Raw genomic sequence first — 24,451 nt, 5'->3', positions numbered from 1 at the left:
TCCCGCTGGAACAGAGGACCTTGGTGGAAACCATTATGACAGTTGCTAATATTTAACACCCCTCCCCTCTTATATGGAATTAACCGACTCGTGACGTAGTCATGCAGGTAGGCGGGCCTTTTGGTGGCTTTGCCAGACCTGCGCAGTTCAGTCGGATGGTGTTCCTCGGACAGGTCGGATGGACCTGTTGGCTCTACAGCTTTGCCTGGTGGAAGCTCCTGGAACCTTTCACAGGCCGTGGCTGGAGCTTCTAGAGCCGGTTTGCTCGGAGCTCGCTGCGGGCCTGCAACACACCCAGATAAGTGCCCCGGTGTCTTCGGACTTGAGCTGTTTGTGGAAGGAGTGACTTCTTGCTCCTTTTGGGTAGGGCTTTGGCTAACTCATGCAGGAGTTACCTCTGGTTGCCTAAGAGAGGAGTTGGAGAGGCGACCACGGAGTTGGTCAATGTGCCTTCTCCAATTCCGACTGTCCTCGAGCTCTACGAGATAAGAGCAAGGCCCGGTGATGCCTATCACTGTGGCAAGAATCCACAGAGTTCCCCCGGTATAGTTGTGGGCGTAAACTGAATCCCCTATGCTAAAATTCTGAATTTTGCTTGTTGAGTCTGGGGGCGATGCGGCAGAATAATTTGGGTGTAGCCAGTCTAAGTGGGACCTTAGCCGGTGACCCATGAGAAGCTCGGAAGGGCTTCTCCCCATGGTAGCACTTGGCGTGATCTGCTGAATTAGGAGGAATTGGTCAACCCGTGTTTGCCAATCTCCCAGGCCCATCCTGGATAGGGCCTCTTTTGCAGATCTCACCATTCTCTCCGCCTGACCATTGGAGGCCAGATGGAATGGAGTGACCAAGGCATGTCTGATTTCCTGTGCTGCTAAGTAGGTCTCAAATTGCATGTCCATGAATTGGGGCCCGTTGTCAGAGACCACGACATCAGGCAGGCCGGGAGTGGAGAAAAGTCTCTGTACTGCCTTGATGACCGCTTCTGCTGTGGTAGAGGTCATGAGGACTACATCTAGCCATTTCAAGTAGGTTTCCACAACTACCATAAATGTCTGGCCATGAACTGGGCCAGCGAAGTCTATGTGCACCCTAGACCATGGTGCCTGAGGCCGCTCCCCCTCCTTAGCAGGCGCCTCTGGGGGAGCTGGTCTGGACTCCTGGCACGGTGTGCAGGTAGCTACCCATTCTTCTATCTCCCTGTCCATGTTAGGCCACCACACGTAACTCCTGGCCAAAGACTTCATCCTGACAATTCCAGGGTGCCCTACATGTAAAGCCTCTAATACTGCAATGCACAGTTTGTGTGGAACGATGACCCAGTCCCCCCACAGCAAACAGCCATTAATAACAGACATTTCATCTCTTTTACAATAATACATTTTGAATTCAGACCCAACAGGCCCCTTGGGCCACCCCCTCCACCCCCAGTTCAAAACTTGTTTGATCGTGGAGTCTCTTGCAGTGGTGGGCAGCATCACTAGATGAGACAGGACCAGTCTCTAAGCAGTCAATGATAAGGACTGGCATCTCAAGGGTAGGGTCTGCAAGCAGTTCAGGCAGTAGGCAGCAACTCAAAGCATTGGCATGCCCCAAGGTTGAGCCTGGTCGATGGATGAAGCGGTGGGTGTAGGCCATGAAGAAAAGTAATAGGCTATGGGTGCTCAGTCCCATTGGACATTCTGTGGCTGCGGATGGCTCCAACGCCAAATGGGGAAGCATCGCAGGTTAAAACAGGTGGCAGGGTCTGGCTGTACTGGACTAGGAAGGTGTCCGCTGACAGCAGTCTTTTCACCATGGCAAATGCAGCTGCCTCGGCGTTGCCCCAGAGCCACTTCACATTTTTCTCCAGGAGACAATGAAAGGGCTCAGCAACGGTGGCTTTCTGTTTAAGAAAGACACTGTAGAAGTTAAGGAGCCCGAGGAATACCTGTAGCTCAGTCTGATTGCGAGGTGTAGGGGCATCCTGGATTGCTTAAATTTTTTTACAGGTCGGGTGAATCCCAGAGCCATCGATGAGGTATCCTAGGAATTCAACCCTTGGCACGTTAATTTGGCATTTTTCTTTTTTGAGACAGAGGCCTCTGTCTCTAATTCTGGTCAAAACAGTTCTTACGGATCTGGATGGATGACAACCGACTCAAGCTCAACCCTTCCAAGACGGAGTGGCTGTGGGTACCAGCCCCCCGGTTCAGCCAATTAATCCCATCATTGGCCATTGGGGGCATTCATCTTGCCCCCGTGGAGCGGGCGCGCAATTTGGGCGTCCTCCTGGATGCCCGGCTGTCCATGGATGACCATGTGACAGCCGTGGCAAGGGGGGCGTTCCACCAGGTTCGCCTGGTGCGCCAATTGCGCCCCCTACTGGACCGGGATGCCTTGCGCACAGTCACTCATGCGCTGGTGACGTCTCGCTTGGACTACTGTAACGCTCTCTACATGGGGCTTCCCTTGAAATGCACCCGGAGGCTTCAGTTGGTCCAGAATGCAGCCGCGCGGGTAATTATGGGGAGTACTAGGTACTCCCATGTGACACCGCTCCTGCGCGAGCTGCACTGGCTTCCTGTGGTCCATCGGGTGCGTTTCAAGGTTTTGATAACTATCTTTAAAGCGCTCCATGGCTTAGGACCTAGTTACTTGCGGGATCGTATTCTGCCCCATACATCCCTGCGACCAATTCGCTCGCACAGAGAGGGGCTCCTCCAGGTGCCGTCCGCTAGACAATGTCGTGGGGCGGCGCCTAGGAGTAGAGCCTTCTCTGTGGCGGGCCCAGCCCTGTGGAATGACCTCCCCCCGGATATTAGGAATACCTCTGACCTCCGCTCCTTCCGTATTAAGCTTAAGACCCACCTATTCCAAGCAGCTGGCCTGGCTCAACTTTGATCTAACCATATCGCTCCTGACGGGTTTTTAACCGGGTATTTTAATTATATTTAATTTTTAGGGGTTTTATATTTTGTATTTTAATTGTTTTTATCAATCGACCTCCTCCTTGTGTATGTCTCAGTGTATGTTTTTGCTTTATGTTTGTTTTGTGTACATATTTATTTCGTATGTTTTGTTGTACGCCGCCCCGAGTCCTTCGGGAGAGGGTGCGGCTAAGAAATAAATATATTATTATTATTATTATTATTATTAAACGTTTGAAAAGTTGCGCCTGATTTGCAGCTCATACCAAGATGTCGTCAAAATAGGTGACGACTCCTGGGATCCCCTGCAAAAGCCGTTTATGTCACTTTGGAACAGTCCAGGGGCGATACTAACTCCAAATTGCAGGCGGTTACATTTGAATGCACCCTTGTGCGTCACAATGGTTTGGGCCTCTGCCATAGCGCCATCTACAGGCAATTGTTGGTATGCCTGTGCCATGTCTAATTTAGCGAATACTTTGCCGGGGCCTAAGGAGTGTAGTAAATGCTGTACAATGGGTACAGGATAAGCACTTTGTTGTAATGCTTTATTGATTGTGCACTTGTAGTCTGCGCAGATACGGACAGACCCGTCAGATTTGACAGGTGTCCCTATAGGGGTCTCCCAGCGTGCGTGATCTACCGGCTCTAGGATTCCCTGGCCTATGAGCTTGTCAATTTCCCGATCTATTTTAGGGCGGAAAGCTAAAGGTACTCCCCTGGGTTTTAGCCGGATGGGGACTACGTTGGGGTCCAAATTAAAAGAGAGTGGGTTTCCCACATACTTACCTAGACTGTTGCCAAAGATATCCTCGAACTCCTTAAAGAATTCTTTGGCGCTCTCATTTTTTAAAGCGTTGATACTGGTCACTTCTAGACCCAGGGCTTCGAACCAGTCAAGCCCCAGGAGGCTCTGCAGGTCACCACTGACCACCATCACTGGAAGCTGGCCACTGAAGTTTTTGAATTGCACCCAGAAGGTGTCATGATGGGGACTCGGTTCCCCTGGTAGTCATGAAGGTGGATGTCAGGAACGCGTAGATGCTGCTTCTTCAGGCTAGGGATAGCCTGCTTGAGTGTAGACCATGGCATGATGGTCAATGATGACCCTGTGTCGATCTCCATCTTGCATGGTGAGCCCCCGATGAGGACTGTGACTTTCAGCTTTTTTGGCCGCCTTGTGCAGACTTCACCAATTGAGGTGTGGTAGGTGACTCTGGTGTCGCCTTCTGAGTGCCGTGGTGGCAGCTGCCATGCCCCTTGGTTAGGCCTCTGCTGGCGATTAGGTCAGCTTCTGGGCTTCTAGGTTGTCATGGGGATGGGGATTTTGCAATTTCCTTCCCCCAGGAGTTGGGTGGGAATGGAGTTTTTGCAATATCCTTCCCCTGGAGTGGGGTTTTTGCAGTATCCTTCCCCTGGAGTGGGGTGGGAATGGGGATTTTGCAATATCCTTCCCCTGGAGTGGGGTGGGAATGGAGTTTTTGCAATATCCTTCCCCTGGAGTGGGGATTTTGCAATATCCTTCCCCTGGAGTGGGGTGGGAATGGATTTTTTGTAATATCCTACCCCTGGAGTGGGGTGGGAATGGGGAGTTTGCAGTATCCTTCCCCTGGAGTGGGATGGGAATGGGGAGTTTGCAGTATCCTTCCCCTGGAGTGGGGTGGGAATGGGATTTTTGCAGTATCCTTCCCCTGCCATGCCCACAAAGCCCACAGAAGCAGTGGTAAGAAAAAATTGAATTTCACCACTGGATTGAACCCCTTGTAGTTAACAGAAGTAGCCTGCAATATTGTATTCTAACCATCACAACTCAATTATGTCTTGATGCTAGCCAACTTTTGGCAACATCTGCTTGCTTGCTATCTATAACCTTCCCCCATCCTGGCAGCACTACATACAGATGGCTCCGACTGCAATTTGTTCAGCAACATATGCATGTTTTGGACCAATTTGTTATTAATATTGTAAGTCTGATCAAAATGGCACATTTCTCATCTCTTTATTCTTAGTAGTTAGAGTTTCCAACATTTGTTTACATAAGTAAAAAGAGCAACATGAAGCTATAATTGCACAGTTGATGGCAGCAGTTAAACGAGATCAGCTCTACAGAGCACTGATAGCAATCAAGGGAAATTAATGCCTGCTTGTTCTGACAGATAACACACACGCCTTGCGGGATTCTCTGCTTTGGTGCCAGTGCGGGGGACTCCTTTGGATGTATTCCCACAAAGCCTCTCTTTGTAATGATGCCAACAGTTCAACTGAGGACCTGCCAGTTTTATCTGCGGTGATTTTGGCAGGACACAAAATCCAGGAATCGGTGGGGGTCAAACGTCTCTGTTTGGGGGATGCTCAATTTCTGCATCCCCATCTTCTGTATGACAGTTCTAGAAACATTTCTTTCATCGCCAATCCCTTCGCTGACTATAGGCAGGCAGCCAGGGGTATGGAAGAGATTGTAAGTGAAAGAAGAAAAGTTGTCAAGGGAACACAAAGGGGTGGAGAGAAGTAGCAGTATTTCATATACAGTTCATATGTGTGGCCCTTCTGCTCTATGGACCAACTGATTCTCTTTCCCTGCTTAGCTGGGGCATGGAGAATGGGGAGTGGGGCAGGAGACATCTTCCCTAACTTTCACCTTCTGTCCTGCAATGCTCCAAGAGGAAAAACATGCTCACATTCCTTGCTCAACAATAGCAATAGCACTTAGACTTGTATACCGCTTCACAGTGCTTTCCTTTCTTTTCTAAGCAGTTTACAGAGTCAGCATACTGCCCCCAACAATCTGGGTTCTCATTTTTACCGCCCTCGGAAGGATGGAGGGCTGAGTTGGTCTTGAGCCAATCAGAATTGAACTGCTGACAGTGGGCAGAATTAGCCCGCAATACTGCATTCTAACCACTGCGCCACCATGACTCTTACAAAGGAGAAGGGAATAGCAACCAACCACAAACTTGCAGGGCCATTGGACAAATTTGTAAAAGGGGGGAGAAAAATATGTCCACATAACCCAGGAGATGTGTTCAGCATCCAGGACAGGCAGGTCTCTGAAAACAGAACACCAGAGACACCAGACCTCTTCATAACTACAGTATACTGGTCATGCAGGAAATGATTCAAAATGACATCTGCTAGACAAGAGAGGATAACAATTACCTCCTGCTAGTTGTCATCCTCAGTCTAGGGGTTTTCAGGGCAAAGGTCCTATTCTAATTTTTTGCTAGCCCCCGGGATGGCAGATGCCAAAGCATATGAGCAATTCTTCGCAGGACATTCTCATGACCTTCACAAATGTCATGCAATATTCAATAATCTGCCATGATCGCTGGAGACAAATGCTGGATGAGATCCAACTTGCCATCCAGTGCCCAAATACCTGCTCTACCAAACTGTGTATCTGGGTGTGGGTACTCAAAATATGCGCTGTTGCGGAGTGCAGTAGTAGCAGTGCTTAGTTTCTGTTACTCCAAGCAACTGCTCAACCAGCCTTGCCATGCAGAAAATCCCAAGTGTTTGAGAAGTGAAATGGAAAAGTCTGTGTATTAAACTCCAACTCCCTGAACCCGAGGTGGCCACTCAAAGTGACACCCAATATGTCTCTCACTATTCCAAGATGGATAACCTCATGGGAAAGATGACAGACTTTGCAAAGAGGGTAGAAAAACAGGTGAATTCACGTACAACCTGGAAGGGTGTGGATGGTGTGGTCTGAAAGACTTGATGAGGGTTATTCTTGTTCCACCAGTGATGGCAGGCAGAAGACAAGACGCTTGAAAACTTTGCACATTATTAATGAGAACACAATACTTAAGCAACCAGGGACAGTAAAGATTGTCATCACTAAATGATGCAGTCTAACTTTAGGACCACATCATTTAACAATGGAAATTCAAGGCCCAAATGCCATTGTAAATTGGGGCTGTATGTGGTGTACATATTATGTGTTCCGTGGAGGTGGAATAGTTGAAATTTGTTGCAGCTTCTTTGTTCCTGTAGACACTGCAAGAGTAGAGTCCACTCCCTATATTACTTTGAAATTTTCATTTATCACAGACAATCCCCATATTGCAATAAAGGGTAAAATTCCAATTTGTCTTATTTATAGTTAACTGTACATTTATCATAATCTTGTAAGTATTTAATTGGGATTACAGCTAAAGCTAAAAACCAGGAGACTGTGAATTCTAGTGCTGCCCTAGGCACAAAGCTGTCTGGGTGATCTTGGGTCAATCACTTCCCCTCAACCTTAGAAAACTTTGCCAAGAAAAATGCAAGGCTTTGTTCAGGCAGCCTCCAAGAACTGGACATATTGAACTGAAGGGGAAAAAAATTATTCCACTGAATATAGGAACAGAAGATCATAGTTTTAAGCATCAAAAGAAAAAAAATGCAACTTGATTCTATTTGTGTGTGTGTTTTTAAAACAATCTTATAAATTAACACCTTCCCTTTCACACAAGAACTTTTGGAAATATAATTAAACAATCAGTCAGACAGATGGACACTCCATTCCATCCATTCATTCAAACACATCAAACCTATTTATTCCTGAGCCATGGAATCGTATTCATAATCAGAAGACATGCAATAATCTTGTCGATGGCTCATCCAATGACAAGAGGATTGGAGTAACTATATCCCCACGAGATTATCCATTCTTCATGCTACAATTTGGTTTTTTTCAACAACCTCCATTGGCTGTCCAGGAAATCCTCTCTGCAAAGTGATTGGGTAAGGGTTCATGAAAAGCCTCCAACCAATAGAAAGGAAGTTCCTCTCCTGCCATACTCTCCAAGCAAGAAAAGAAATTTCTTGACCGAAAGAATGGAAAATCAATTGCAAATCTAGCTGAATTGAGAAAAGTCGGATATTGTAGGCTTCACTAAGAGAGAATGATAAGAATTCACTTTAAAAAATTATTGAGCACTTCACTGCATTCTTGGAACCCAGCAGTATCCTGGCTGGTCTGTTTCAAAGCATTATTATATCAGCTGTAAATCCAGCAGGATTAGATCTTTTCTTGTTTCTCCCCAGAATTGCAAACTATTTGTGCCCAGGATAACTAATCAGTGGCGGTTATGAAGAACAGAGTGGGAGAGAATTAAAAACTTTGGCGAGCTGAGTTATCCACATATATTGGGATAGCAGCTGAAACAACTGCAAGAGGCCAACTATAGAATATTGTGTTTGCCTTTTATATGTGGACAGTGTAGACTAAATGGTTCCCTTTAAAGAATGAGGGAGTCACCTTTGGATGAAGAATGGGCAAATTGGAGTTGCAGCTGCTATAAAAAGACATCTCTGAAATGTTTGCTTGACGTCACAAGGCATGATAGAAACACCTGCATTTGGATTAGAGAACAAATGAAACTATATGACAGTAAAAGAATTGAAATGGAAATGGGCTGGTCACATAGCAAGAAGAACTTGAAGGCAGATGGACCAAGGTAGTCATAGAATGGATCCCAATGGATAAAAGGCGTCCACAAAAGAGACTTATGGTGGATCAATGACATCAACAAGTATTGTGGGTCCAATTGATAAAAGAAAGCTCGGGACCACATTAGTTGGAAACATGCAGAAGAGGCCTTCATCCTGCAGTGGATAGTCAATGGCTAGTATATTGATTTAATATGGGTCATACATTTCCATACACAGAAGTGAACATTCTTATATCCAGTGATGGGATTCAAATAATTTAACAACAGGTTCTCTGCCCTAATGATTTCTTCCAACAACCAGTTCACCAAACTGCTCAGAGGGTTAACAACCGGTTCTGCCAAAGTGGTGCGAACTGGCTGAATCCCACCACTGGGAATATCACTATGCATCTTATCTAAAAGACAGAATTTTATACATTCTCTGTATAAGCTTCCTCTCCAAAACATATGCCATTAGTTCCAGGTCTATCACCAGCTGAACCACTACTATGGGGACCTTGGTGATCTCTGAGCTTGGTTGTTTTCTTGCAACTGTTTCATTACCCAACTAGGTAACCTCATTCATGCTATAAGAGAGTGAAATTTGCTTTCTATTTACATATTGGTGGTGTTGGTAGGAATGCTTTTTGTAGTTCCTTGATTAGATTGTTGTTTATTCTTACTTTAAGTTGGTGGTTCCTTGGTTGGGGTGATGTTTATTGGTCTAGTATTAATCTTGGGGTTAATCGCTGCCTATAAGGTTGTTGATTGCTGGTCAGGAGGTGTTGTAGTCTTTTAGCTTTTTGACCATCTCTTTTGAATGGTCTGTAGGTGTTGTTTAGCTCTATGTGCTTATTAATGGCTGATTTGCCAGACTGCCAGCAATTCTCCAGTGTTTTGGGGCCTAGCTTGGTGTAGCATGATAATAGTTTTCCAGTTGAAACTATAATGAAGTCTGTCCATGTATTGTGCATTTACTAACCAAACCATTACAAATCACTGCACTGAATGACTTTAGGCTGGTTACTCCCTTGCAGCCCAACTCACCTTGTGGGGACACTAAGAGGAGGATATATACGTTGGATATATACGTTGCTTTGAGTTATTTGTAAAATAAAAGCAGGATACAAATGAATAAAAATTTCATAGTAGGAGATGTTAGCTTTTTCTTTCTCCAGAAGTACATTTTCACTCATACAAAAGGAGCTCATTAATTGGTGGAAATGGTTGAGCAATGGGAAAAAGAAAGTTGACTTGCAAGTCAGGTTAATCTTAGATGTTCACATTCCTGAAGATTATGTATAATTATGCAAGCACAAACTTTCATCAAGATATACACAGTAGACAGATTCAGTGGAGCATCTCTTTGCTGCACAGGAAGCATGCACCATGCTGTCTTAATGGATAGACTCTTTACACATTCCCTGCGAGAAGACACACAGGAATGGTGAAGACATACCATAGAGATTAACTGGTTTCAGAATATTTTACTTGTTTACATTATTACTCACCTAGAGCCTGTGGGAATGGGAGACATGCAAGCAATGCAAACAATCATATAAATAAACCATAGTCATCTCTTTCTCTCTCTCTCCCTTCCTCCCTCTCTCTCTCTTTCCTCCCTCTCCCTCTCCTTGTCTGTCTGTCTGTCTGTCTGTCTGTCTGTCTCTCTGTGGTTAAAATACATTGAGAGTGAATAATACATTCCTGATAGGAAGCTGAATGGGAATTGCACAATAATTATACTTTTGCAGCCTACCCTGTTTGGTCCTGGGGTTGTAAGTTGGGGTTGTCAGACCATGCCCCTGTTCTTAATAATTTAGAGAAAGCCGAGGCAAAGTGATAGATACACCCGTAGGGAAGAAGGAGAAAAAAAGAAAAGAGTTTGACTGCATTCCAAAATAATTGAAGGGAAAAATAATTGGAAGAGTATCAATACAGTTTAGAGTAATGTTTCACAGGCTCTCCATTATCACCCTCTCCTGATCTATTTCCTTCGTGCATTATTAAGCAGGACTTGTAAATAAGCACACACTTTTTCTTACCTAAGCTTGTAGGAACTGTTTCAAGTGAAAAATGGCCAGCCTCACTTCCCCCAATAGTTTTTGAAGTGCCAAATAACCCTGCTCTCTATCTCTGCAAACAGTACATCTTTTCAAGCGACACCTTTGCTAGAGAATATAGGATGCATTTGAATGGACAAAGGAAGGAATGGCTGACAGGCTGGCTAATACATTGATAATGTATGAATGAATGTAACTATAGAGGTCAATGTTCCTCCCTATCAGAATTACACTGACTAATATTGACAGTGAATCAATAAACTGTCTCACTGTAAACAATGTTCTGGGATATAGCTGGAGGCTGTATCTGACCTCACACTGTTTAGAAGTAGACAACTGAATGAGGCCTGCTCATCAGAACAAGAGTTATTCAGAAGATTTCAAGTTGCATCCAACTGTAATCCTAAAAGTGCTTTTTCAAAAGTCAACTGGACCTTGTTTGTTTTTTCTTGAAGTTATTTTGCTTCTCAGCCAAGAGGCTTCTTCGGTTCTTGGAAGAAGATCTTCTGAAGATGTTTCTTGGACGAGAAGCGAACGTCCTTCAAGGAAAAACAAAGTCCAGTTGCCTTTTGAAAAAGCACCTTTGGGACAACCCTCACTGGGATGGCTGAGAATCTCCATAGACATCAAACTCTAATGTATTTGACCAATTCTCCAACCTAAATTGAATATATTCAATGGGATAACATTACAAAATTAGCAGAATATTAGATCTGAGTGACAGGGAGAAAATTGTTATGCTTCATCCCTTTGGATATTTTCATATCAATAGTAATAGGAACCTTAGGTGCAATCCCCAAACATCTGAATATCATTTGAACACCACCAGCATTGATAAAATCACCAGCATTCAACTTCTGTTCTGCTATGATACATTGATACAGTGGGGTACGCAAGTGTTGTTGTTTAATAATATTAAATGTTTTGTAGCGGAACGTAAGCTGTTCCAAATAAATCTGCCTTTTGCAATTGACCTGGTAATACCCCAGGTCCTTGAGGAGAGCTCAATACCTGGATAAAAATTGCCAAATCAAGTCTAAACATTTGGCTGGCTGTGCAGCCAACCTATAGTAACACTTAAGTGAAGTTTGTGCATCAGATAGGGTGGGACTTGGGAGTTTAAGATTCCAGAAATTCATTGGGTGATTTTCTCTTTTTTTTTCTCAGCCTGGTATACCTTACAAGGTTGCAGCACAGATAAAATAAGAACCCATCGGGGGTGAAATACAAGTATAATTATACAATGAAAAGACTCCCGATGCTTGAATGATAAAAACTGAGATTTCCTAAGCAGGCTGTTTTCCAGAACACCCTATCCTCTTTCCTCTTTTGCTGCTGAATTCCAACCCTGGATTTGTAGAATAGAATCGAGTTTTTTCTATGGTTCATTCAGATATCATTCAGATATGATGTTCCACATTGGCTAACAGTACTGTGGCTTTTGAAGGGACCCACAGTGGTGCAGTGGTTAGAATGTAGAACTGCAGACTACTTCTGCTGCCTGCTGGCTGCCTGCAATTTGGCAGTTTGAATCCCACCGTGCTCAGTGTTGACTCATCCTCCCATCCTTCCGAGGTGGGTGAAATGAGGACCCAGATTGTTGGGGTCAATATACAGTCTAGCAGCACTTGATTAAGGAGCATTAGCTGGTAGCCTTCACTTGCATTCCTATTAGCCTATATAATTAAATCTCTTATTTGGAGGATGACAACCTCTGTGCAGATTGAATATTTACAGAGATAGGACATCAGAAAGGAGACATAATGGACAGAATGAAAGTAATGCAGGTTGCTATTCCGTTAATGACAGAGAACTGGACAGAAACTGGTCACCAGCATCCACATATCTAAGAGTTTTATCTACAACGTGAGTTAAAATCCAGATTTTATATTTTTAAAATTAAGATATCAGCCATGTTTTCTTTCAATTCCAGTAGCTCTTGGGTGGGAGGAATCTTTGTCCAAACCTGAGTCAGGGTTAGCATTTGAAAGATATTTGATTATCCATAGTATAGTTCTCATTGAAATAAGATTGTAATCAAGTGTTCTGAGCCTGCTTTTTCCTGTACCTTGACTGATAAAACATTATTCAGAACTTGAAAGCCTGTGCATTGTTTCATGGCCATAAGCTGGCCTAAGAAGTACATTCACTAATAAGTGAGTTGGAATGTAACTAGGATTGTCTTCCTGACTCAGAGTGAAATGGCTTTTCAGAGAAACGAATGCTTCAAAAATGGAGACATTAAAAATAACAGCTTGCTTTTGTCTTTTTCAGAAATATTTCCCTCTCCAACTTTTCCTATTTCCTCTCGGAGCCTTTTGCATCGCTATGTTTCGGCAGGAGTTTTAACAAATTTAGAAACTGTTACAAAATGCTAAAAATCCTGTAATTTTCCTGCAACAGGGGCACGATTGTTCCTACCAGACCTTCTTGATCCCTCTCCTCGGGCAAGAGAGTTGGACTAGAAGACCTCCAAAAGGTACCTTCTAGCCCTATGATTCTATGATTCGGTCCTCCTCAATACTCTATTTGTTCGAGACAGTGGAAAGAGAGACAGTACAGGGAGAAAGTCAAACAGGTTTAGAGTGGTGCACTGGAGACCCAAGGGCTCTATATGAAAGGAGAAGATGGCTGGAGGGCAGTGTAATGTTCTCAAGAAGGTAACAATGGCTTTACTCTATGGTTTCAGTAAGGGAGTAGAATAGAATAGAATAGAATAGAATAGAATCATTATTGTCACTTTAAATGTACACTAATCAGCATTAAAATGAAAATTTGTTGCATTCAACTCTCGAAAGACAACCATTATACATATATGACACAGGGAAATATCACAGTCTACTGTAGTTCGAATGTATACATATACATGGTGAAAAAAGAATTTGCCACTCTTGTCAAATCATATGAGACACTCTTGGTGTGTCTCATATGCTTTGATGCTCTAGCTCTTCAGATTAGTGATTCCATCAGATCTTTCTTCTACATCCAGCAACCCACTCTTTTTATTAAATGTTCTTAACTTTGTTCCATACATCACCATGGAAAATTAATGTGTTATACATGGAGAATGTCAATGAATGTCTGGGAAAGGGGAAAATGCTATTTTAGTTATTCTACAGTAAAGACCTAATTTTTTAGTGAGCATCTGTTGGTTGATCCTTGTCTCCCCACACCTTCCTGGCTGCTTTTAATGAATAGTTTCTCTCATAAAATCCATTTTATTTTCTACATTGAATAACTTGACTTCCATAGCAGCCATTTTAGTCGGTGTTTCTCAACCTTGCCAACCCTAAGCTGTGTGGACTTCAACTCCCAGAATTCCCCAGCCAACCAAGCTGACTGAGGAATTCTGGGAAAGAAGTCCACAGGTCTTAAAGTTGGCGAGGTTGAAAAATACTGCTCTAAGTCTCTCTGAATTCCAACCATGTTCCCAATCCCAGAAAGATTGCCTACTTCTGGTTGACAAAAATTAGAAATATTTTAGTTACCTATTTCATAGTGAACTGTAGTGTATTTCTTTCCTAAGTGCCAGAGATTTCTTATTACTCTGCATTATCTATCTGTGAACAACAACCAGAAGTTTACTTGAAGCATGTTCTGCTTTCTTCTGAAAAGGACCTCCCATTTCTTTGCAGTATTGGAGACAGAAGTCAAAAATTCGCATCTTTTTGGAAACCCGGAAAAAAACCCTGGCTTTTTCCCTCATCCAGTTTGCAGTCATGGAAACATGAGTTACGGTATCATCACATTTTTGAATTCTCACCTTCTCATTCCTGTGACATTCGGTAAGGCATCAGGGCCTCGGAATTTGGTTAATCATAATCAAATGTGGCTTCTTTTCAACTGGTCCTTTTATAGCAGGAATTTTCACCAAAACAGACAATTCCCTATATTCAGGTCTGGAAAAGCTGCCTCCCACTACTGTGCGTTTGGAAAATCTGCCTGATGTCTATCTTGGCATTCCTTTTCTTAGAATCAAAATTATATTTGACTTTAAATACCTAGTATATAATCCAGCCTGTTGCATTTTGAGGCAAGTCTAAGTCTGAGACCTTCAACCCAGAATGAGCCCATAGAGGAGAGGTGGGGAACTATGGCCCTTTATGACTTGTAGACTTTAATTCTCAGAATTCCTGAACCAGCCATGCTGGCTTAGGAATTCTGGGAGTTTAAGTCCACAAGTCATAAAAGGGCCATAGTTCCCCACCCCTGCACAGAGCACGGGAAGGAAAGTTTATTTATTTTCCCTAGCTGAACTTCTTCCTGTCATTTCTCTGTGACAGCAGCTAAAGGGAAAATGGTGTCATCTGAATGCAGAAACAGACCACCTTTGCTGATCTCAAAAAGGGTTGGATCTGGTTACTATTTAGACAGGAGATCACTGGAAATTCTCAGCACTGTAGGACATGGGAAAAAGGATTCCAAATCAGGAGCTGTCCAACCACTTCTCCACAGTTACTAAGAGAACTATAGGAACATATCCATGATGTCACTAGAATTTGAGCTTGATCTGAGGGTGGCTTCACTTTTACTGCATTGTAAAGCTTGTAGATTTCTAAGTTTAAGTTCTGCCAAACCACTCCTCTGTTTTCTGAAAAATCTCCAATACTTCCTGCCCTGTCATTCTTCCCCTATATTATTGGACCTCCCCAATGTTTATAATTCACACATCCAGAATGTTGAAAGGGGACTGAAATTCAATCATTTCTGGAGGGTTACACATTCTTTATATTGCCTTCATAATAAAAGACCAAGAAGGAGTGAACTGCAGGGACCTTGAGAGAGGTGAACCAGTGTTTCAGAGTGGCCTTGATTCTTTTTTAGGAGAATTTGAGACAATGGAGTTGTCAGATCCGGAAGCCAACTTTTACATTGAGCCTTAAGGCCTGCCACATTTTCTACTGTGGAAAAATGAGAGGGGGGATTATATGGAGTATGGGAGATATAGAGTCTAAATAACATTCCTTTCTCAGAGAGTCAAAGACACCTTACCCTGCAGCTGTGATGGTGTGACTGGGGGCATCTCCAGTTTTGGACAGACTTGATTGGACAATGTGATGGACATGTAGGTGCTGAGCAGGGACTTGAGCTTTATTTTGGGTGGGGAAAACCTGGAAACTTTTAGGTTCGGGTTTCTCCAGATGTGCCAATATGACATCTAATAAAATGGAACTTTGAGGAAACTCAAGCTCAGAGACTTCTTTTGCTGGGGGTGTAACTTGGATCCCTGACAGGAGCCACCTAACAGACCATCTCAACTTTGACTTTTTGCTCTGTACTTTATATAAAATGAGGAGATGTAAGGCCAGTGGGTTGTCATTTCTTAAAGGGCAAAAGAAAAAAAAAGAATCTTTTGGATGATATATTAAAGAACACATTAGGATTCAGATAAATAAATAGCCAGAATGTATTAGAAAGTGTGCGGATATTGCTACATGATTAAATACAGAAGAACGAGGGTAGATGGAATCTCAGTTATGCCCTAATGTTCTTATGCAAACATTGACCTGTTCGGTTTTTCAACCAGGATTAAATTGCTCATCTGATTAAATCACATCCCCACAGCTGTTCAGTAACTCAGTCTACTACCAGAGAGGAAAGGAAGAACACCCTTAGGAACTGGAAAACTAACAGGTTTGACTAGATTGTGGATAAACTTTAGATTTATCAAGTTAGTTTTAAAGCAAGACTGAGAACTGAGTGTGGATTGCAATCCATTTACAGGCAGATGTGAGGCTTTGACCTGCTTTGCAAAGCCCTCCACGATGCTGCCATTTATTGGCCAAAGAGGGGGACGAACGGACAATGCAAAATGTTTTGACTTCTCTCTACCATCCATTACAAGGTATGAGCACTGGGCTCTATGTACTAGATTTGAAGGATATTCTGCTGCTCCTAAGAATAGGCTTAGCAAACTGAACCTGCTGGCGAGATTGTAAGACAGAGATGAGGAGGAGTTTGACTCTGTCCTTAAAGGACCACGAAGGGGTAAATAACTGCTCACCAGTCAGCTGCTCTTTTAGAAACTACAACTAATTAAGTATCTCAGTCTTAAGAAACTCACCTTCACTTTCCTTTTTGTACCACTAAAAATAAGAACAACTATGGTTCTGCTTAGCTGTTGAGTAGAACAGAAATTTATTGGGGAAATCCACAGATTCTGAGTGAAAATGGAATCAGTTTATGATTCAGATGTACAGCATTTTTCTTGTTGGATTGCGCTGTACTTGAATCTGGTATTGGGTTAGTGTATGGGAGTCTGATCGTTGTATATGGTTTTATTTTGCCATTGGGGGCTTGAGATTATATATAAACAGAAGTGCCATTTCAAGGCCTGTTAAATATTGTTTCTTAACTCTGCCTTTGGACTCAAGAAACACTTCTATTTAATGGAAATGGTTTTGTAACCCACATGTAAATTACATCACTAAATCATATCCTGCCACAAGCATTCAATCATATTTGCAGAAGGGAAGGGCACACTAGGAATTACAAAACTTGAAAGCAAAGAGAGAGAAATGGTATAAGAGATGCTGAATTATTTCTGGGTCATTAGTTCTTGTCTCAAGAAGTTGCATTTTGGAGGTAACCCCCCCTGTTCACTTCAGACTTTGGGCTGATCAAAACATTGAAGTCATGCCCCAATTGTGGTAAACATCTCCAGTCTGGATGAGGATAATAGAAATTCTTGGAGGAAAGCCTATAAAATGTGTTAATTATGATAGCAAAAATTAGAATTTTCATGTTCTCAAACAATATATCTCTGAATAGTAGGGCAAAGAATGAAGCGGTTCTATTTTTATTGTGTCTAGATAATTAATAAAACCATATGTATAACAGCATTAAGAATTTAATCTAACCCCAACATAAATAACCACACCAATTAAGAAAGGAAGGGGTGTTTAATTTAACTATGAAAATTTATAGTTATTTTCAACTATGCTGCTTCTTTGTCCCTTTCTCAAAATAAGAATAAGAATGAAATAAAAACAAAAAACCAACAATACTTATCAAAACTCATTGTTTATATCTAGGGTATATTTCTCCTTTCATATTTGTGTAATAGTTTTTTTTAATAAAACTTTTGCAGTATTACCTTTTTTATGTTTAATGAATTCAAAATTCTGCAGATGTAGTCAATAAACTACTAACCATCTGGCTGATTTCAATACAAAATATGGCAATGATAGAATGAGTCTGGATGATACTAAATGTGGGTATCCAATGCTGGTAATATATTTGGTTTGACTGTCGTCTTCCCAGGTTGATAATTTTACTTAATGTAGTCCCATTTCCCAAGTCTTTGGCAAGGACACTCCATACAGACTTGCTACTACCCTAATTTCTCCCTTCTTCTTGATGTGAAGTCTATGGAGAACAGAGACAAGAGAGCCTAGTGGTCTGTGGATAGTTTGTATTTGCAATTCAGCTGGCCCTATAAACTGAGGGTTCCAAGAACTGTAGCACTTGCTCCAGAGCTGGTCTCAGAAAGTTTACGAAGAAAACTGTTCCTGGTTTTTACTTTATCCATGGTTTTTCTTAAGTCTTCCCTATAAGTTAAGGACCAATCAAAGGATCACTCCTATGATAAATGCTTTGGATTTCAGTTCACCACTCGATCTCTCTGTTTTTTAAAATAATGTACTGCTTTGGTATTTTATATTTCGATACACCTTTTATATATTGTTTCTGTACATTTTATGTCCTATGCTGAATTTTGCTCCATGTGAAATAAAATAAACTGGGGTTTTTGTCCTACAAATAGCTATGATGATTGAAACACAGACATGTCCTTTTTGCATATAGTTTTCAAAGCACTTGTAACTTTCAAATAAAATCTATTCATCCCAGTCGTGGGATTCCCACATTTTTACTACCAGTTCTGTGGGCGTGGCTTGGTGGGCGTTGCATGGTTTGGTGGGCATGGCTTGGTGGGCTTGGCAGGGGAAGGTTACTACAAAATCCCCATTCCCTCCCGATCAGCTGGGACTCGGGAGGCAGAAAATAGAAGGGGGCGGGGCCAGTCAGAGATGGTATTTACCGGTTCTCTGAACAACTCAAAATTTCTGCTACCGGTTTTCCAGAACTGGTCAGAACCTACTGAATATCACCTCTACTTCATCCTAGAAAAACATTTGCCGGCTGTCTTTCGAAAGCACCAGCTTCTTTTCACCAGATATTCCACAAGGAATGTTGCCTGTGTGGGTCCCATTTTTATCCGAAATTACTGCATAGAATTATCATTAAAATAAGATGTTTTTTTCATTTCTGAAGCTATATTGCTAAGTTTAGTTATTTTGCCCCACACCAACCTCCCATTTTATGTACAATATTATTAAGCTGTATTCTGGTGTCTGGATTCTTTCCTCCGTTCCTGATTTCCCCAAAAGCTGTGTCTTCTCAACTTATTCCCAATATTTCCCCTTTGTTTTTTCTATCTTTTCTTTTCTTTTCTGGGCAAACTAAAGGAACATTGCAAGGTGTATTTGTTTTAACTCTCAGATATTCCCTGTTTCAAGCAGGGCATAAAGTTCACCAAATATTTCTGTTTCCTAATTGTTTAATAAAAGGGAGCCATAAAATGTCCCCCTCATGGTCTAAATGAAAAAAAAAAACCTGGGGAGAAGTGAAATGAAAAAAAAACTTTGGAATAATTAGGAATGTTTTGGGTACAAAGAGACTTTCATTCAGTTGTGGCACTAACAACAAATTCATGGCACACAAATTGCAGGTCAAGATGTTTATCTTTTGAAGCATTTCTCCAATTACGAGATTCTGATTTTAAAAAAAAATCACGTCTATCCCACAAGGCTAAATTTTGCTCACCCTTTTTCTGTTTTATATCTAAGCAAATATATATTGGAGAATGAATAGCGTTTTTGTGATTCTCAGTATTGACCTTCATAAGGCTATACTCTCATTCAAAATCCCATTGATAATTCTGACAGCATGAATGAGCCACAAGTAAAAAAAATAACCATTCACAGCTGTACTAATATGAATGGAATTGCAAGAGAGGCTCATAATCAAGAGTTTTGCCAATGCAGAACTGAATGAAAGTTGAAGAGCTGGGCACCCTTGTTTAGCAGATAACAGTAAGAATAACAGTAATAATTACAATTATACTAATATTCAGATGCCTTTGGGTAGAAGAGATTACTTTTTATCTTCAATATATGTCATGCATATACTTCAAAGAGCTGTTTCTATTAATAAGGCATTTCCACATAATGTGCCACTGGATGGTAAACTTCAAGATATTCCTTCCTGATTACTAAATTTCTACAAAGTCTGGGTGGAGAAAGAAATACACTTTCTAATGCTCCATTGTAAAGCAGCTGAATAGTACTATCCCATATAGAATAGAGTCATAGACTTAATTCCATTTTTAATGTTCATTTTAGCCCTAAGCAGATGGTTAGCTTCATTGCAGCCTTAACATGAAAACTGCATCAGGGGATACACACACACACACGTGCGCGCACACACACAAATGTAGTGCAAAATTCATTTAAGTCTTATTGCAACCAAGTAACCTGTCTGCCCACCTGAGATAACTCTGTAAGAAAACACAGGTGTTTCTCACACCAACAACTTCTGAGTAAATGAAAATGCTATTTTTTATGGACCTTTAATTACTAAAAAAGAGAAATGGTGTTCCCAATTCCCAGGATTGTGCTTCTGGGATTTTTGATAATGTGTGGGCATGTATGTTTTAACTGCTGGCGACTGCTTGGACGAGTCCCTGCAAATATCTAACTTGCATCAAGAAGCAATTAGGCAAAATGGTACTTACCTAGGATGTTTCCTATGAGAGCCACAAAAAATACAATAATGTAGCCAACAATGAGTACCCATTCATATTCCTTGGGATGCAGATATTCCTTCCAGAGGTATTGCAGAAATTCTTCCTCATCGTAGTCCGTCAGAGGGCTTGCAAAGGGTTCCCGAGTCCCATTCACTGACACATTAGAAGACCAGTTCGTGCAAAAAAGAAAGCCATCTTCCACTTGAGTCACAGACATAATTGGTTCTGCTCTGGGTCTGAATTCAGTCTTTCAGGGGTTTAGCCTACCTTTCTGCCTATTAGACATAACTGCATTCAGTAATGGGGGGGGGGAGTAGGCAGAAAGAGGAAAATGGGGGGGAAAGAGCCAAGTGTATCAATGGAACTTCCTCAACTAGCTTTGCATCAGGGATCTCCCAGTGGCAGGATGCTTGCTGCAGCTCCAGAGGCACCGAGGTCGTCGTAACACAGCAGCAGGCATGAGAAGCAATTCCTGCATATAGCTTCTTAATTCAGCCAGAGGGTGTGCAAAGCACATTCTTGCAGCGACAGGCAAAATGAAAAATGCAGCATGTTCCAAGGGACTCTAGAGATCATGAAACAAAAAGGGAGAGAGTGTGTACGTGTGTCGCTGCACACTTGCAACTCAGTGGGATTGGAAATCCACCAAGGACTTTTGAAGGTGCTCTTTTACTCTTTGATTTGACGTTTGTACAATCCATTGCCTTTCGTGATATACAGTGATGCTTTGGATTGGATGAATGAATCACAGATCTTTTTCTTCTTTTAAAAAATCTCTTGTAAGGGAGCATTTTTATTCTCAAAGAATGAAGGCTCTCCTCTCCTTTCAAGTATTTGATTCTGCCCAACTTTGGAAAATTTTACCATATCACATAGTACAAGAATAAAAGAATATTGGATGGTCCCTTCCCAATGGCTAGTGAACCATATAGAAAATTTCTTGGGTATTGATGAGAATGTGACCCTTACTTAAGTTCATGGACTTGAAGCAAGCATTCCATTCAGAATTCTTGCAGGAGTATTCTGTCCTTCCACGAAGGAAGGGAGGGAGGGACAATCCCATTTACCACTACCATAACGGTAAAGGTAAAAGTTTCCCCACTCCAGTCTTAGGGCAGTGGTTCTCAACCTTTCCAATGCTGTGACCCTTTAATACAGTTCCTCATGTTGTGGTGACCCCCAACCATAAAATTGGTGTCTTGGTTCCTAAGACCATCGAAAATATGTGTTTTCTGATGGTCTTCAGTGACCCCTGTGAAAGGGTCATTTGACCCCCAAAGGGGTCCCGACCCACAGGTTGAGAACCACTGCTCTAAATGATGGTGTTCATCTCTGTTTATTAGCCGGGGAAACCAGCATTGTCTGAAGACACTTTTGTGGTCAGGTGGCTGGCCTGAATATACATCGAAGTGCACAGAACACCTTCCCACAAAAATGATACCTATTTATCTACTTGCATTTACCTGCTTTCGAACTGCTAGGTGGGCAGGAGCTGGGGCAAGAACAGGAGCTCACCCTGTCACGTAGCACTAGAACTGTCAATTTTTTTGGTCCATGAGTCCAGTGTCTTTAATTGCATAAGGCACCAATCAATAATTACCCCAGATGAATGCATTTGTTGTTCACATGAAGGAGTGGACAAAAAAAATGCTCTGCTCTTCAAAGCTGAACAGGTCTTCTCATACAATTTTTGTCTGCACCAGTTGTGGAGACTAAATGTAAAATACAATTTCAAAATCTTAGCCAACCAATCCACATTGCCCCTCTCCAGCTCATCTTTTTTTCTTTAAATAAGAAACACGACAAATTCAGTCAGACCAACATGAACAAGTCAAGGGGAGCAGGGTTCCCCTAGGTGAAAGCCATGTTTTAAAATGCAAATAATAATAAAATGTAACAGCATGTAATAAAGTGTAGTCCATTTGCACCCATATAAAAGACCTGAGAGGTAAAATGTTGTTTAAAAAATGTTGTAAAAGATTTGGAGCAGAACAGAAGCAACAATTTACAATATCCCATGTAATTTGAAAAGCTGTATCCCAGTTTTATGGCACAATTAAATTTTAAATGAGACAAACTATCCATTCTATAGCAGCTGCTTCTCCTTGTGATGAATTTTATAAGGGAAAAACCAACTTTTGTCTAGATCATCTTGAACCTGAACTGGGTGATGCATTTTAGATTTTAATAGAATTTTATTCTATTATTTTTAAATTTTAATAGAATGAAGAAATAGATATCTTGATCTTTTTCTCACTGTAGCTCAGGGGTGTCAAATTCATGGCCTGCGGGCCAGATCTGGACCCTGGGGTGCTTAGATATGGCCTGCGGGTCTGCCCTGAAAACAGTGAAGAACCAGCCTTCGGTGCCTTTGCCAGTGAAAATGGACTCAGGAGCATCGCTTGTGCCCCACCCCTGGGCTCTGTTTTCATTGGCAGAGGGCTGCGGGAGGCCATCACGCTGAAAACAAAGCCTCAGTGAGTGACGTTGAGCTGTCCATGCCCACCCCAGCCACACCCACCCCGACTCCCAAGGTCAAACACAACCCTGATGTGGCCCTCAATGAAATTGAGTTTGACATCCCTGTAGGTTATCGTTAACAATTATTTCCCACTTTTCCCTTGTGCAGTTAGGAATTTTCAAAGCATATACTGGATATTAAATGAAAACGTTAGTCCAGAGCAACGGCACAAAATGGCTGCAAACTCTTTTATTTCATTGATTAATTTATAAATATTTATGCATTATTTATTAGCTCAAATTTTCTTTCACAAAGTTCCTTGATCATTATACTAAATTGTCAGAATTATATTACTTTTGCAAAATTAAAAGTCAAACATTGTAGAATGTTATCAGAAATAATTTCTCCAGGAAAAAAGGAAGTCTGCTTTCAAATTATCTTCTTTTGAAATGTTGTTAGTGGTATCCAAAGAATCTAAGATGAACTCAAACTTTTTGAAGGTCTGATATGAATTCTTTTCAACAGTGACAGGAAAGGCGGATTGGAATAATAGAATAGAATATAATTATTTATCAGCCAAGTGTGATCAGACACACAAGGAATTTGACTCTGGTATATAAGCTCTCAGTGTATTCCAAACATACGGTGTACATACAAACAAGAAAGTGATAAATCATAAGATATAAATAGGAGAAGGTAATAAGAAAGATGAGAAGGATAATAGCAATACAACCCTACCATATGGATAAATATCCTTAAGTATAAAGATATTCCTAATTTTTCTCTTCAGTATTTTAAGGACGTTTTTAAATTTTAGATCATTTTAGACCTTCTTATTGCTCGAGTCTTTTCATTCCACGTTTAAAATGGGGCAGATCTTGAGAGTGGTATTCTGATTATTAATGTTACTCATTTCTGTTCTGGGAATCTGTAGTGTTTAAATAGAGCTAACAACCTACCAGAACATGCCCTTCCTGGTCATTAGGTGAGCAAGAGGTGAGCAAAGAAATCTTAGCAATCGGTACCCAACTATCAGCCAGTAATTGGATTCAAGAAAAACCCAGTTGCTACTGCACTGCTTTTTCTCCTTACTTTGAAAAAACAGGAAAAGAATAAGACTAAGTCATGACCCGGTGAGATCACATGATCCCAGCTGTCATACCAACTGAGCTGTGTAGGTGAAAGAGACTGGATGCTCTGCCAGAAATCTGATCTTCCTTTTGGAATTGCCACAAGCGTCTGTCCTAGGTCTCCCCAGGTTAGTCAGCTAAATTCCAGCTGTCAGGCTTCTCAACACAGGTGGTTGTTTTGGGTGCAAGGAGGACAGTGATGCATCCTATCTTGTCTCAAGCTTGCTGCTTGGTAATGATATCTCATTAAGTTAAAGACAGTAGTCATGGGGAGAATTGCCACATTTCCCCTAGGAGATTAAGCACTCCATTGGGAAAGAGAAACAAACAGCTCAATGGAACTTTTGAGAATTTAAAAATAAAGCTAATCTATTGTTGTATGAGGTTTGTCATACAGGATGTTGCATTATGTGGAATCACATCGTGGGTTCTCCTGGCTCACTACAGTCAATGGTGATTGGGGTAGAGACAGGAGACTCTATCAATTCTACCTCAAAGGGGTTGAGGATCAATTGGGTCCAATTGCATGGAAGCAGATCCCCTACTACTCCACTATTGCCTTCAACCTTTGGGAAATGATTGTGATTATGTCTGCAATGTTGTGATGGATTGCATAAGAGGATTCAGGTCTTTTTTCTCCATCTCATTAAAAATTACGACTAT

The 24,451-nt window shown here is 41.7% G+C and overlaps 1 protein-coding gene across 1 annotated transcript in view; it reads right to left on the bottom strand.

The window, feature by feature from the left end:
* HCRTR2 (hypocretin receptor 2) overlaps nt 1-20,414 on the bottom strand; it is a gene marked incomplete at its 5' end in the record, with an annotated part of 41,456 nt that extends 21,042 nt beyond the window's left edge. Inside the window, one exon of the mRNA XM_081943883.1 lies at nt 20,186-20,414. Coding sequence (XP_081800009.1) covers nt 20,186-20,414 — 229 coding nt within the window. The remainder of the gene's footprint in view (nt 1-20,185) is intronic.
* Between the last annotated feature and the right edge of the window lie 4,037 nt (nt 20,415-24,451).

This window comes from Natrix helvetica (genome assembly GCF_964273705.1).
Source record: "Natrix helvetica genome assembly, chromosome: 2".
Lineage (NCBI taxonomy): Eukaryota > Metazoa > Chordata > Lepidosauria > Squamata > Natricidae > Natrix > Natrix helvetica.
Note: the sequence above shows the minus strand (reverse complement) of the source record. Positions and strands in the feature narration are given on the sequence as shown.